Source organism: Amblyraja radiata, chromosome 34 (assembly GCF_010909765.2).
Source record: "Amblyraja radiata isolate CabotCenter1 chromosome 34, sAmbRad1.1.pri, whole genome shotgun sequence".
Taxonomy (NCBI): Eukaryota; Metazoa; Chordata; class Chondrichthyes; order Rajiformes; family Rajidae; genus Amblyraja; species Amblyraja radiata.
The window spans coordinates 9517312-9534220 of NC_045989.1; the positions used below are offsets into that span (position 1 = coordinate 9517312).

Consider the following 16909-nt stretch of genomic DNA (forward strand, 5'->3'; position numbering starts at 1 on the left):
CATATCCAAGAGTTGTTGGTACCCAATGCTGGAGTTGTCAACCTGCGGTTCCCACAGGTAGGGGCTCTCTAGTTATATCAAAGCAGATTGAAAAGATTTTATATCAATTATATTATATTATATTATTTATATTTATATTATAATAACATCTGCATGAGTGGCCACCCTGTCTGTGATCCAAAATCATAATGGTGGCATTCAAATGTTTCGAATTCAGATGCCACTATATATCTCTGTGATCCTCAACACTTGAACATAAAGGAGAGTCCACATTTTACCTTTGCGCTTATTTTTTGTTTAAGTTAAACCACACAGCACATAAAATTATGGCGTGTGGCAATTTGATTGCCCGCCTACAGTGGTTGTTCACAGGAAAGATATTGCACCTATTCCAGTTTAACTCCAACAAGCTGCGATGACTGAGGCATGAAATATCAGCGGATGTGAAATACTCTCTTAGTGCGCGAATTAATGCTTGCCTCTTTCACTTTGAGAGCTTTCTTGAATTCTTCCAAATCAATCTCCTTATCCTCGCCGGCGATATTTTCGAACTGTTTAGTTACCCACTCCAACCACTTGGCATCATCATCCATGCTGATAGTGCTGTAACAGGCAAAGCATGATTCCACAACGGATCAATACATGGAAATAGCAAATGTCGTTGGAAATAACATCTCAGTCCCTCCAACCTTTCTGTCCAAAGTTACCAATCATTCCCTAAAACCTCACAAAAGGTTTACTTATCCATTGAAGCCTTCAATACATTTTTTTGAAAGTCCGAGAGATATTGATTATAAACGTTTCTCTCTACTTACTTATTATTCCCAACTTGCATTCTGCTGCATTTAGACCATGTCTATTGTCTATTTTAGACTTGCATTTAGACCATGTCTATTGACCTGTTGTCATAACAAACAATGAGAAAAGTATAATTTTGACAGATGTCATTTTAACTTCATCAAGTTATCGGGGAAGTAATATCTGTAACAGTACTTGCAACTTTATGCTCCAAACCTTCAAGGAAACATTGATGCTTTAAGAAAAATACAGATACAAATGGGGAATCTAACCACATGGAGTCTCAGGTAAACACCTCCCAAAAAATATTAATTGATCTCTTTTAATGCTGAGAAATTGACTATATATTTACAACATATATTAAGGAAGATTTTTACTTATTATTGCAGAATATTGTAAATGTGCATAAAACTCAGATACACCTTCCGGTCAAAGAGACAAGCCACATAAATTCTCATTTATTGAATCTAGCAAAATCTTCAAGTTCAAGTACAAGTGAGTTTATTGTCATGTGTCCCTGTATAGGACAATGAAATTCTTGCTTTGCTTAAGCACACAGAAAATAGTAGGCATTTACTACAAAACAGATAAATGTGTCCATATACCATGATATAAATATATACACACATGAATAAATAAACTGGTAAAGTGCAAATAACAGAAAGTGGTTGTTAATAATCAGAGTTTTGTCCGAGCCAGGTTTAATAGCCTGATGGCTGAGGGGAAGTAGCTATTCCTGAACCTGGTTGTTGCAGTCTTCAGGCTCCTGTACCTTCTACCTGAAGGCAGCAGGGAGATGAGTGTGTGGCCTGGATGGTGTGGGTCTTTGATGATACTGCCAGCCTTTTTGAGGCAGCGACTGCGATAGATCCCCTCGATGGAAGGAAGGTCAGAGCCGATGATGGACTGGGCAGTGTTTACTACTTTTTGTAATCTTTTCCTCTCCAGGGCGCTCAAATTGCCGAACCAAGCCACGATACAACCGGTCAGCATGCTCTCGACTGTGCACCTGTAGAAGTTAGAGAGAGTCTTCCTTGACAATCCGACTCTCCGTAATCTTCTCAGGAAGTAGAGGCGCTGATGAGCTTTTTTGATAATTGCGTTAGTGTTCTCGGACCAGGAATGATCTTCAGAGATGTGCACGCCCAGGAATTTGAAGTTCTTGACCCTTTCAACTATCGACCCGTTGATATAAATGGGGCTGTGGGTCCCCCTCCTACTCCTTCCAAAGTCCACAATCAGTTCCTTGGTTTTGCTGGTGTTGAGGGCCAGGTTATTGCGCTGGCACCATATGGACAGTTGCTCGATCTCTCTTCTGTACTCTGACTCATCCCCATCAGTGATACGCCCCACAATAGTGGTGTCGTCAGCGAACTTGATGATGGAGTTCGCAGTGTGATTCGCTACGCAGTCATGGGTATAGAGTGAGTACAGCAGGCGGCTGAGCACGCAGCCTTGAGGTGCTCCCGTGCTGATTGTTATCGAGGCTGACACATTTCCACCAATACGAACAGACTGTGGTCTGTGGACGAGGAAGTCGAGGATCCAGTTGCAGAGGGATGCGCAGAGACCCAGTTCTGCGAGTTTGGTAACCAGTTTGGAGGGGATGATTGTGTTAAATGCCGAGCTGTAATCAATGAATAACAGCCTGACATATGAGTTTTTGTTGCCCAAGTGGTCCAGTGCGGAGTGGAGGGCCAGCGAGATCGCATCCACCATTGATCTGTTGTGGCGGTACGCGAACTGCAGTGGGTCCAGGTCTTTGTCGAGGTAGGAGTTGATTTGCTCCATGATCAACCTCTCAAAGCACTTCATCACCACCGGCGTTAGTGCCACTGGTCGATAATCATTGAGGCACGTCACCTTACTCTTCTTGGGCACCGGTATAATTGATGCCCTTTTAAAGCAGGTGGGGACCTCAGAAGTGAGATGTTGAAAATGTCCGTAAAAACTCCCGCCAGTTGGTCCGCACAGGTTTTTAGAACACGACCGGGTATACCATCAGGTCCAGGTGCTTTTCGGGGGTTCACCCCTCTGAAGGATTTCCTGACATTGGCCTCTGTGACTGAGACTGAAATGCCATCACAGCGAATGGGGGATCGGGAAGGCACATCAGTATTCTCCCTGTCAAAGCGTGCGTAAAACGCATTGAGCTCGTCAGGGAGTGATGTTACACCGACATTCGAGCTGCCTCCTGGTTTTGCCTTGTAGGAGGTGATTGCATTCAGACCCTGCCACAGCTGCCGAACATCTGTCTCGTCCTCCAGTTTGGAGCAGAAGTCCCTTTTGGCCTTTTTGATGGCCTTACCAAGGTCGTATTTGGTCTTCATGTAGGTCACTGTATCATTGGAGGTGAATGCCCTGTGTCTGGACTTCAGGAAAGTGCGGATCTCAAAGTTCATCCAAGGTTTCTGATTGGGAAACACTCGGAAGGTTTTTGTAGGGATGCAGTCCTCCACACATTTCTTTATGAAGTCTGTAACGACTGTGGCATATTCGTTCAAGTCCGTTGCCGAGTCCTTGAACATTGCCCAGTCTAAAGACTCCAAACAGTCCTGGAGTTGTTCTTCTGCCCCCCCCCCCCCCCCCCCCCCCCCGACCAGCTCTGTGCTGTCCTCACTTCTGGGGGTGCGCTCTTTAATTGCTGCCTGTAGGCAGGAAGAAGCAGCACCGCGGTATGGTCGGACTTACCGAAGTGAGGGCGAGGGATTGAACGATAGGCATTCTTGATGGTGGTGTAGCAGTGGTCGAGGGTGTTAGGTCCTCTGGTGCAGCAGGAGACATGTTGGTGGAAGTTGGGGAGTGATTTCTTGAGGTTCGCCTTATTGAAGTCCCCAGCAATGGTGGTAAATGCCTCGGGGTAAGACGTCTGGTGTTTGTTGACCACGGCCTGCAGCTCCTCCAGTGCCAGACGGACGTCTGCCTGGGGTGGGATGTAGACCGCGGTCAGGATAACGGAGGTGAATTCTCTTGGGAGATAGAAGGGACGGCACTTCACCGCCAGATGTTCGAGGTGTGGAGAGCAGGAGTTGGACAGGACTGTCACGTCTGAACACCACGCAGAGTTGACCATGAGGCAGACGACTGGCTACATTAATGATATATTCTCTGTCTTCTAAAGATATGTTTTACTTTGAATGCTTTGTTGAAATGCTCCAAATCCATCCCCTTGTCCTCACCAGGATTAATTCCATAATGCTTCCAGCATTTCTTCCTTCTACTTCATCTAATTTCATGCTTGGCTCCCAAAAAATGGTTTCATTGATGAAACGTGAAGACAGTGATCTAAAACATTACAATAGTGTAATGCAAAGACAATAATTTAATTAAAGACAGAAGACTGTGATTATAACATAAGCATCTCATTTGAAAAGATGATAACTAATTACGAATAAAGTCATTTCACTGGTGCTTTGCATTGATTTTTGATTTTACATTTAGTTAATTGATAAAATTCATGTAATTATCTATTAAAGGTCATATATATACATGGGCAATGGGGAGAAATAAGATTATGACATTTAGTAAAACTAACTCCAAACACAATTCTTCATGGTGAATTCTAAGTTCAATGGAGGCTCAAATGCCTGTATTTAAGTTTTAGTTGCATTTAATATTTAGTTGTATTTAATTGTTGAAGTTCCCATGTATTAGGAGGTTTGTGGACATGGATTACTTTAATAAGATTCAAGCATAATGGTGAACAAAGGGGTGGCAGGAGCATGAGAACATAATCTCCTTCTGTGCAGACCCTACTGTCTGTGAAACAGGTTAGAATACTCCAACATGAGAAAACAGAAACAGGATTACGGAAGAAACAAGGAACTGCAGATGCTGGTTTACCGAAGAAAGACACAAAATGCTGGAGGAACTCAGTGGGTCAGGAAGCATCCTTTGAGAACATGGATAGGTGACGTTTCGGTTCGGGTCTGAAGAAGGAACCCCTTCAGACACATCACCTATTCATGTTCTCTCCAGAGATGCTGCCTAACCTGCAGGGTTACTCCAGCATTTTGTGTCTTTCGCAGGAGCAGGATTGCATTACTTAGCCCCTCAAACCTGCCCTGCTATTCACTGTGGTCATGGCCTCACCTGCTCTTCTGTACCAGTTCCCTGTAGACCTCAATGTCCTAATCTTTCCAATAATTCTTTGATTCCATTTTAAATAATCCCAGCGATCAAGTCTCCATAATAACAGGATGCTAGAAATTTACTTCTACAAGAAGTTGCTCTAATGCACCCCAACTTTTTAACAATGTCCCCTCATTCAATTTGCCTCCGCCTCCACCACCACCACCCCAGCCCCCCCATCACCTTCTGTGAAAAAATAAAAGTCAAAACATAAACTATTACAGATGCAGCCAGACTTGTGGAATATTTCCAACACTTTCTGTTATTATATGAAATGCAATGCAACCCGCAGATCTCCATTCGAGATTCTCTCTATAGTGCATCTTCTCCCTCATGCTCCCTTATATATTTGAAGATTACCAATTATAGGTTTCGAGTCAGGGTGTTACATTTAGTTAGGGAAAACAAAAAAATGCTGGAGCAACACAGCAGGTCAGGCAGCATCAGTGGAGCCAAGATAAGACATCCTGAAGCCAAGGAAAGATTGAATCTGGATGCAACAGTTCGATATTAAAGAGGTTTTCAGTTGGAGGGAATGAAAGAAAATGCCTGCGAAGGAGTGGCAGTCAAGAGGGATGCAGACAGATATTTGCTAAGGAAAGGTATGTGTTCCTGCTTGGGATATCCATCGCTCTCCTTCACCTTGCCCACCCTCAATGACATCTGCTCTCCTTCTTGTTCTTACTGAATTCCATTTGGAATATTTTGGAGGACCAAGAAACCAAGAACCAAGAACTATTGATTGAAATTCACTTCCATGTTCACATCTGTTTACTTCGCCAATGTCACCAGCTCAGAGTATCTGGCTCTTCCCTTCTTCCAACCCTACCTAGTCTGGTGCATGTGGGACTCCAGAGCCATCTCAATGCAATTAAAAGGTATCGTGAGAGAAATAGAGGAGAAGCAAGGATCTTCTTCATCCCTCTTCTACTACAGCTGCTGACCACTTGGGGTCAAATGCACCCAGGAACTTTCCCGAGTCTCGATCAGTTGACTATCCCTGGGGTCAGTGAGCATTGGCAGGCGGCCCCACTTTATAAGCCTTCACAGCCAGCACTCATAAATGTCCTCTGAATTAGCCCAGCAAGACATTGGTTTCTGAGGCAATTAGACGGGCAACAAAAACAGGCGGGTGACCCCCCCACAACCTGAAAAATGAATGAACAAAACACTTTAAATAGAACTGGATTAAAAGCTATATTTGCATACCACAGTTCCATCTTTATTTATCAGCTATCAGGAACACCTGGGCAGCGAGCTTTAATTAAGTGTGCTTATTTGTTCCTTCGTGGAAAAAGGTGATGTGTGATTACAATTAGTCGTCATTGCTATTGAGATGTCAGAACCAGCAAGCAGGATGTCAAACGATTTCACGCCGTTCATCTTAGCATTTAATTAAAACCCTAAATAAACACCCTCCCACTCTGTCAACCTCACAGTTACTTTAGAATGACCGGGTGGCGCCCGCAATGGCCGCCTCGCCAACAGTCTGTCTCGCCCCTTCCTTCCTTCCTTGTTGTTTTTCAGTATGTGTTAAATGTATATTTTAGTGTTCTTTCGCTTGTTTTATGTGAGAACAGGATAGGTGACATTTTGGATTGTGACCCTTCTTCAGACTGATATTGATTAGATTTGAGGAGAGAGTAGTTGTGAAGAGGCACTATATTCACTTATTTATTTACCGCAGAGATCAACCTTATTTGGGAGGACCCAAGGATGTTTCCGAAACAGATGTCCTTTCTTTAGATATCCCTGCCATCAGTATATCAGTATGCGTTGGAGTGTTCTCTCACTGTATAAACTATCAAAGCTGAGAGCTATTGAAATCCAAGATAACCAGATGCCTGGACTACAGATGAGTGAATGGTTATAGGGAACAGGCAGGAAAGTGGAGTTGAGACCAAGCTCAGATCAACGCGACCTTATTGAATGGAGAGCAGACTTGAGGCTGCCAGGACCAAATGACACTTTTAATCAATAAAAAGCATTGTTTCAAGTCAAACTTTATTTTAAATTTGTGAGCCGAGCCCTCCTATTGCCTCTGATCTTGTGACCTTCTATTTAGTTGGGCAGCTGGAGAAGAGTCAGGAGTGGGAGGACTGCCTGACATGATTTACTTTTCAAACATAAACTGGGCGCAATAGAAATGATCAACAGGAAGATAAGCCATGAGAGGATGCCAGATACAAACCAACTGCTTTATATCATCAGTCACATTCTCCAGGAAAAATAAACTATTGTCAATGGGTTATGCTGTCAATCAAAAAAAACTTAGATACAAATCCTTTAAACCAAGCAGCAGTTTGAAGTGAATATCCCACAGCTTTATAAGCTCGTAATATATGGTGGTTCTTCTTAGATAATGTATGGGTCGATGTCTTTTGAAGCAGATGATTTGTCCCACGTTCTACATTTTGGAATAGACTCATTGGCAAGAGATAAGGATTTGATTTCTGATTTCTGTATTTCTGTACAGAAACTTAATCATGATGACATAGATAAGGTGAATTGCCCTGGGCAATAATATTTTCCCAGGGTAGGGGAGTCTTAAATGAGAGGGTAGAGGTTCCTGAGCGAGGGAAGATTTAAACAGAAGCCGAGTGGTAACGTTTTGTTGTTGGCCAAGAATTAGGCAATGGGATAAACGCATTTTTGACTGACATGAACATTATAATTTTCCTAAGTTCATAAGTGATAGGAGCAGAATTAGGCCATTCGTCCCATCAAGTCTACTCCACCATTCAATCATGGCTGATCTATCTCTCCCTCCTAACCCCATTCTCCTGCCTTCTCCTCACACCCGTACTAATCAAGAATCTGTCAATCTCTGCCTTAAAAATATCCACTGACAGCCTCACCAGCCTTCTGTGGCAATGAATTCCACAGATTCACTACCCTGTGACTAAAGAAATTCATCCTCATCTTCCTAAAGGAACATCCTATAATTCTGAGGCTATGACCTCTGGTCCAAAACTCTCCGACTAGTGGAAACTTCTTCTGTGTTCGATGATTCTAAGCGTACTCCACTATAATTTTGTATTTTCAGCTGCCGCAGTAATTTGCTTTCTAGATGTTGAGATTTTTTCCATGTGTGTTGCAGGAACAGAGTAACAAATGTAAAAAGAGTAACTAATAAATCCAAAAATAAATTTAGGAGAAACATCTATAACCAGAAAATAGTTAAAATGTGGAACTCGTGGACGGGGGGAGTGACCGAGATGAACAGCATGGATACATGTTCATGCAGCAGAGATGAGAAAGAAACTGAATGATGGCAGTGGATGGAGATGGTTTGGTGCAGGGACATGGGCAATATAAAAGCTAGACTGGCTGATATGTTACATTGCTGCATTTACTACATAGCATTAAGTTATTGTTTACAATGAGCACCCAAGAAACTTGGTAGGTCAACGCTCTCTCTCTTCATTTAATCTATTTTTCCACTTTCCTTTCGATTTTCCATGTAGGTTGTTAGGGCTGTATCCATGCCCTCCGATGAAGGTTATCTACAAATTGCAGTCATGCTGTGTGTGAAATGAGTCTGACCTGCCCACTGTACTGCCTTAGTGAAGTGGATGCACTTTGCAGAAGTGCAATCGCCAAATGGATATCTACCTGAAGACATGGCTCTCATTCAGGGTGTCAGACGAGGGTTTAAAGGAAGAACTTAAATGAAAGAAGAGAAGAAAAACGTAGGGAGGGATTTTCATGGGATATTTGGAGAACCCTTTGATCAAATGATCGAACTTACAAAAATCTGTCATACATTTATCAAGTAGTAATAATGATAATATAATGATAACACATTTCATAGGATCCATTAATAACTGGATATTCTATTAATTTAATTGTGGATATTCCTAGGATGATTATTTACTGGTGAAAGAATTACTGCAAGCATTTGCTGAGTGGTATAATAGAAGCATTTAAGAGGCTTTTGTATAGGCATATGGATGTGCAGGGAATGGAGGGATATGAATTGTGTGCTGGCAGATAAGAGTTGGTCTTGGCATTATGTTGGGGTGTGAAATTGCAACCTTCACATGGTCCGCCCTGTTTCGACGAATGCAATCAACCTGGCGTGCACAATTAAATAGAACAAGTTGTCCTACAAACTTTAGGCTGTGCACCCCATACACAAGAAGAGGCATTATGTTCAGCACAGACGTCGTGGGCCGAAGGGCCTGTTCTTGTGCTGTACTGTTCTATATTCTAATATGGGTAGCTAGAGAAAACGGATTTTTATGTCTTACAGAGAAATCAGCAGGCAGGCAGTTCTCAGGAATGGAAACCAGGGACTCTTTGCATTGTCACCCTGTCATGAGTGCTCAGCATTGGTTTACGGCCCGGGTAGGATACGAGGACAACTTCATGAATCCAATGTCACCCAAACCAGGCAGAGAAAAATAAGTCAGTATTCTCACTCCCATTCCTAACTCTTAGTTGGAACAGAAGAAGCTTCCCCAAGCCAATGCCAGGAGTGGAAATGTGATTTACAACCATCAGTGCTTTCCGGAAAACAAACAGGACAATTTTTGTAAAAACCTCAGCACAGTTTGGTGCAGAAATAAGCTGTTGGTTTTAAATAAACTGCATTTCCTGAATGTTTTCAGTAAAGTGTGGTTACCTGAGGCTCTGTCTTCGCTTGTGTAACTGGACTCCTTCCCTTGATTTGGGTGGCCCCAGTTGTAACTTGCTCAGATGCCGTCTTCCTAGTTTAATGTCAGAGGAGGAAACGGATTAATTGTTGTTCCTTTCCCGCTTGTGATGTTGGTCTGGGTGGAATCATGAATTGAAGACAAAACACACATTACACTTATTTACAATTGTGAAATTACAACCTGCAATTTCTTAATGACCAGAGAGGAAAAAAAGTCAAAATGAGATTTCTTAAGACAAGTTTTAAACATTACAGCACCCTATATAAGGTGACCCGACAAACTGAGTTCCACATTCCTACATGCAAACTCTCAATGCTGCAGAATGTTTCTGAACTATGTGGGAAGTAAGAAGGTGTAAGAGTATAAAAAGAGAGTTCCAGAGAATGAGGTTATGATCTTGTAAGGGACATATCACTGGGAAGATAAATGACATAATCTGTCAGTGCAGCAATTGAAAGAGGTCAAGGTTAATCCCCAATACGTTTTTTCAATTCAACTTGTTTAAAGTGCCAACTTGAATCTGTTTCCACCACTGTACAGGCAGTCGTGTCCAGACCAAGACAACGTCCTACATAAATCAAATTGCCTCATCCCACTTTTCGAGCTGTTGTCAATTAAGCGTTGTCTATTCCTTCAGGTTACTGATCCTCCTGCCAAAGTAAACAGTATTCACTCTTCATGGTCTATCAAAATCTTCATTGATGTGTATGACCTGTGTAGGTCATGCCATACCAATTGGTTAAAAGGTCTAGTATGATTCAATCAAAGGCACGTGTCTGATAAGAGTTTTATTACCGTACAGATCAATATCAGAAAAACAATGCTTCTCGCTTCATCTAATCGAGTCCACACACACGATTAGAAGTTGTTCAGCCAGAGTTGAACACACGTCTCGGCATCTGCATACAATGGTGTCTGTCTTGCGCTTCTTGTGCTTCTTGTGGCGTGGTGGTGGAAAGATGGGTGAAAACTGGGCCGCGACGTGAACGCTCTTTCCTTGACCCCATGCTTCTCGCTATAAATCACATGTTGAGTTCCTCGGTTGTGAGGAGCCACAAGGGCAGAGTTAGGATGATAGTGGGAAACGTGACTGTGGAGAAACGATCAAAGGTGGGTTTTGAAGCGGGCGTAATTTCCATTTCGCCAAATTTCAGATAGAAATGTTGTGTTCTTGTAGATACTGAGGTGAGGATGAATTCTGTTCCTTCAGATAGAAATGGATCAGTGTTGGAAGGAACCACAGATGCTGGTTTACACCGAAGATAGACACAAAATGCTGGAGTAACTCAGCGGGACAGGCAGCATCTCTGGAGTGAAGGAATTCCTTCTTGTTTGGTTCTTTGGATTTAGGTTTATTAATGTCGCATGTACTGAGGTATAGTGAAAAACTTTGTTTTGCATGCTATCTGATTGTGGAGGTAATTCTCTTGGACTGATTCTGAGCAGGGTCAGAGAGGAGCTCCCTCCCACCAACTGACTTGGATTTTCATCTGATATTTCACCCCAAAGTTGTGGACCCTGATGCATGAATATTGCATTTCAGAATGTGACTGACCAGAAGGTACAGTTGGTTTATTTCTGTTTGCCATTCACCTGTCAACATCTGATGTTCACCTGTAAAGCACATGAAGTAAGTCTTATAATAATCTGCATTAGATCTATCGAGTCATTCGTCACAAAAGGAAGATATTCAGCCCATTGCGGAATGTGATGGAATCAAAGGCACACGTTCACCAAGAGATTTACGTTACTGTGCAGGTCAATACCAGAAAGACAGGAACACATCATGTTGGAATTCTAGACAGTCAGCTGTTTTTCTCTTTTAAGTCAAGTCAACTTTATTTGTCACATTCACATACAAGATGTAGTGAAATGAAAGTGGCAATGCCTGCGGGATTGTGCAAAACAACAGCACAGAACCAGTATTTACATTAAAATGAAGACACAACAATAATGACTCCCTGGTGAGATCAGAGTTTAGAGTCCTGACGGCCTGTGGGAAGAAACTCCGTCTCATCCTCTGTTTTTGCAGCGTGACAGCGGAGGCGTTTGCCTGACCGTAGCAGCTGGAACAGTCCGTTGCTGGGGTAGTAGGGGTCCTTCATGATCTTGCTGGCTCTGGATCTGCACCTTCTGATGTATAGGTCCTGCAGGGGGGGGGGGGGGAGGAGTATAGTTCCTATGGTGCATTCGGCTGAACGCACTACTCCCTGCAGAGCCTTCCTGTCCTGGGCAGACCCGTTGCCAAACCAGATCGAGATGTTTCCAGACAGGGTGCTTCCTACAGCACCAGAGTAGAAGGATTGAAGGATCCTCAGAAGAGAATCTGAATTTCCTCAGCTGCCCGAGGTGGTAAAGGAGCTGCCTTGCCTTTCTCATCAGTGTGGCAATGTGTGTTGTCCATGTCAGATCCTCTGCGATGTGGACTCCCAGGTATTTTAAGTTCCTTTCTCTTGATATTTATTGAGAGTATGCCGCTTGAAACCAGAGCTAATCCCAATCCCTTAGTGACCAATCATTCTGTAAAACTTATCACATTCTCGGTTGACACCAAATTTACACACAGTGAAGAAAGAGAACTTGTTCATGATGTAATTGAAACAAAGGGCAAAATAAATTTATTACACACCAGCAGCCATTCCGCTGTTCTTATGAGTGCTAATCATAAAAGCACAAAACAACCTTATCATACAAATATCCCTTCATCTGTATGTTCAATTACTTCTTAAATATGATGAAGGTTTCTGCCCCTCACACCCATTTCACAGTGTTACCCTTTGGATGTGCAATCAATACCAAGACTCGGGGGGGGGGGGGAAACCACAGCCTAGCGTCGTCACAAATGCTGGCGTTACTCAGCGGGACACGGGTGACGTTTTGGGTCGAGACCCTTCTTCAGCCTGAAGTCGGTCAACAGTCTAAAGATGGGTATCGACCCGAAACGTCAGCCATTCCATCTATACAGAGATGCTGCCTGTCTCGCTGAGTTACTCCAGTATCTGCAGTTCCTTCCTACACACAGTCTAGGGTCCTTCCGCTGCTGGACACTGAGGGGCAGGGTCTGGTGGAGACGCCCCTCAAACAAGGGAAGGGATATCACCCTGGGGGCCACATGAGTGGCAAGAGTACTTGGTATAAGGATAGTTTGCAAATGCTACCGAATGTAACACTAATAAATGTACAGACTGTGAGGATTTTGGAAGAGATTTGGCACTGGTTTGTATCTATTTTTTATTCTGATTAAAGTTTGTTTTTTTTACAACAAAGACGCTCTTTCCTCAACTTTTCCAACTCCTCCTTTAAATAACGATGTCTGCATGAAACAAAGCATTTTTGACTGTAAAGAATCACTCCCTCATTGCTTTTAACCACAACTGAACTTAAAATGAAATAGCAAGTGACATCAGAAAAGTCACGCCATCTCTTTACAACTGAAGGAATTAAGACAAGAAAATCTCTGTGCAGCATAACTCATGGTCATTCATCAGTGAAACTGGCGCGTTATCAAATAACAGTGAAAGAGAAGGCAAGGGTTCTGTGGAATTCTCCACAATAGGAATATCTGGGAATTGTTTGGTCTTTCGGAATTTCATGTGTAAAGCCAGTGGAGGTGTGAAGCCTAAAATTCCTGATCTTGGCCTGTCTTGATCTCAAACACTAGGTGTAGAGAGATCGTGAGCTCTGGATTAGTGAAATGCTTTGGGCTTTCCAGTTCTAATAACGTGGTTACAGCCAGAAATCATAGTTCTGTTTATCGTCCCACAGATGTGGACTGACCTGCAGAGTATTTTCAGCGGTTTCTGTTTTTATTTGACTTTCCCTTCCTGGTTGCTACTATTCATGGATATCTAGAGGGAAATATAACTAGGCTTAACTCCCTATTAGCCTCTGAATAGCCTGCAGGGTTATTGTCCTATCCAAGTTGCCCAATGTTCAATAGTTCGATGGGTAAGGAGCCGGAAGCCTTTCAACATTTGTGTAGCCAAATTGCCAACATGAGCTTTTATTGCCCAACAAAAGAATAACAGATGGTGGGGCCAGACACCTGGGTTTGATCCAGACCTTGGGGCCTGTCTATGTGGAGTTTGCACATTCTCCTGTGATCACATCGTTTTTGTCTAGGTGCTCCAGTTTCCTCCCACATCCCAAAGATGTGCAGGTCTGTAGATTAACTGGCCACTGTAAATTGTCCCTTATGTGGATGGGAAGTGGGATAACGGAGATCAGTGTTCGATCCCGACTACGGGTGCTGTCTGTACAGAGTTTGTACGTTCTCCCTATGACTGTGTGGGTTTTCTCCGAGATCCTATCGGTTTCCTCTCACACTCCAAAGACGTACAGGTTTGTAGGTTCATTGACTTGGTATAAGTGTCAATTGTCTCTAGTGTGGATAGTGCTAATGTGCGGCGGGGATCGCAGGTCTGTGCGGACTCGGTGGGCCGAATGGCCTGTTTCCACGCTGTATCTCTAAACTAAACTGGGGTCGAAGGGCCTCTTAACTCTAAACAAAAACTAAATGGGAAGCCAAACATATCTTTAACAGAGCTATAACTAAACTTTGAATGATCCATTGCATACAAATCAAAGCAACAAAAAAAAAAGAGGTTCCTCTGTAGATAATGATATTGATGAAATGACTTGGATATTTACAAATTAAATATATATTTACATTACGTTAAATAGAGAAAAGGACCAGGTTTACCTGTCATTGTTCCCGTTCATGTCTGTAGAGCTGTGGTAAACATCCAAGCCATCTTGCAAGTGATCTTTTTCCTGTTACCTTTCTGTCCTTTATACAAGTAGAATTATCCAAGTAAACATTACCCCGTTCTGGTTTGTGAGTTTGGTAGTACAGAATGTTCACAAGTTATGTGCCTGCTTTGATTTGAGCCGTTTATGATTGCTCATCCCCCGATTAAAGGATTTTTGAGTGGTTCATCAGGAGGCATATGCTGCTGACAACCTATACTCAGTTACACCTTTCAAGTGGTTCCATTTTCAGATGACAAGATGTTGCTTTCAGCATTGATTCCGTCCACGAATCTTAATGTTGGTAAAAATAAAACTCAAATATGTATTAATCGCGTGCTTAAAAAACAAAAATGATCTTAAATGATTCTTAAATGCCCAATTCAACTACAAAGTAAGTGAGTGCCAAAAAAAATAAGGAAATATATCTAGTATCCAAATTCAGGCAATTCTATTAGATGTACAATTTTAAAGTGTCTTTAATTTTCACATTGTCTCCTAAGGCCACGATTCATAGTTTATCAGGAACAGGTGATTCTGATAGCCCATTCCCACATACCTTTCAAGAGCCCCTTGAAGAGATTACAATATATAATGCATTTCGCAACCACAACATTTTACAACCACTTTAGTACTTTTGCAGCTGTCAGCCAAGAGGCATGGCAACAAATCATTGCACAGCGATGTAGTAACAGTAGATCATCTATTTTAGTGATGCTTTTGTAAGGATAAATGATGACCAGGACACTGGGGAGCTCTCTCCTGATCTTCCTGCAATATAGAATAAAGGGTGCCTGGGGACTGAAGACAGTGGAGTGAGTATATGTGGAAGAGAGGGTACAACATGCTCATGTTAATATTATACAGCACAATTGGCACCAACATTTGTAACAAAAACTCTTTGTATCCAATTGAGAGGACAGACAGAGCCTTGGTTTATTGTCTGGTCTTATAGACACAGAGTTGTACAGCTTGGAAGGAGACTCACAGACTTTGCATTGAATATCAAGCACTCGTTAGTTCTACCCTAATCTCAGTTTTAAACTCTCCCCACACTCCCATCAATCTCCCTCCATGGACCACCGCTTACCTAAACACTGTGCTCATTTACAGCAAACATTAAACTAATGTGGAGGCAACCAGATAACTGAGGGAACCCACACAGTCATAGGGTTATCGTGCAAATCAGACAGAGACAGCAGCTCTGGAGGCCAGGATCGTAACCAGGTTACTACAACTGTGAGATACCCTTGCTGCCAGTTGCTTTAGTACACTGCAGCACCTACTTCATGTGTGGTTAGATCTCAGGAGTGGGATTTGGATCCGAGAGCGTAGATACTAAAATACTCAGTGTAATTTAGTAAATGCCAACATCAAGAGGCAATGATTTAAATTGAAATCACTTGTTGAACCAACTATTGGGAGAAGAAATTGAGGCTGTATAACACCAGCACGCAAGGATGAATGACCATTTTCTGATGTCCATTCTTCACAAATCATTGGGCAGCAATTTAATTTCCTGAATCTTGAGTCTGAAGAAGGGTCTCGGCCCAAAACATCACCCATTCCTTCTCTCCAGAGATGCTGCCTGTCCCGCTGAATTACTCAGGCATTGTGTGGCTGGCTGTCTTCTGTTTAAACCAGCATCTGCAGTTCCTTCCTACACAATTTAATTTCCCTATCACGGCTCCACATACCTTGAGCTGATGCCTTAAGGCTAATTGAACCCCACAATCCCGCCACCCCCTCCCCACTCTGACATTGTGAACCTAGATTAAATTAGAACTCCCCCTAAACAGGGGGCTTCAGATTAGCAATGCCTGGGGCAACACATGAAAGTAGTGCCTCATCGAAAAGACTGAGAGTAAATAGTGGCCACATCCAACAACACAGAAATGTTCTGGGAAGAGGTGAAGTGAAAATAAGACACCTATACTCACTCATTCATCACTCCTCCAACACCATACCTTTGCTCCACTGCAGCTAGAAATGATACATGTTAGAGAACAGTCAAGCTACTACAGCCCTCTGACTATCTTTAATTGGAAATTATTTTAAAAATATTTTTCTCTCTCCTCTTTCCCTATATCTACACCTTAAAACTATTTTATCTTCAAGTTTTCCCATTCTGATGAAATGCCAATTCTGGTTTTTTTTTTTCTTTCTCCACGAATGCTGCCTGATCTGCTGGGTATTTCTTAATTTTTTTCTGTTTCAATTTTAAATTACAGAAGTGGCTTATAAACATTGTAAAGAATTGTTTGGAAAAATAGTCTTAGGAAATGGAAAATGGAAATCCTTGGCAGACAAAAATGCTAGAGAAACTCAGCGGGTGAGGCAGCATCGATGGAGCGAAGGAAATAGGCAACGTTTCCGGTCGAATCCCTTCTTCAGACAGTTTCAAATTGTTTCAAAACCCTTCTTCAGACAGTCTGCAGAAGGGTCTCGACCCGAAACGTTGCCTATTCCCTTCGCTCCATAGATGCTGCCTCACCCACTGAGTTTCTCCAGCATTTTTGTCTACCTTCGATTTTCCAGCATCTGCAGTTCCTTCTTAAACAAAATGGAAA

At 42.5% G+C, this 16909-nt stretch overlaps 1 protein-coding gene across 1 annotated transcript in view; it reads right to left on the bottom strand.

Moving 5' to 3' along the window:
• The window catches only part of nox5 (NADPH oxidase 5), a 71360-nt gene extending 57048 nt beyond the window's left edge, over positions 1-14312 (bottom strand). Inside the window, exons 1-2 of the mRNA XM_033050097.1 lie at positions 14293-14312; positions 480-603 (exon numbers count right to left, since the gene is read on the bottom strand). Of these exons, the coding sequence (XP_032905988.1) occupies positions 480-603; positions 14293-14312 (144 nt within the window). The remainder of the gene's footprint in view (positions 1-479; positions 604-14292) is intronic.
• Positions 14313-16909: the final 2597 nt, after the last annotated feature.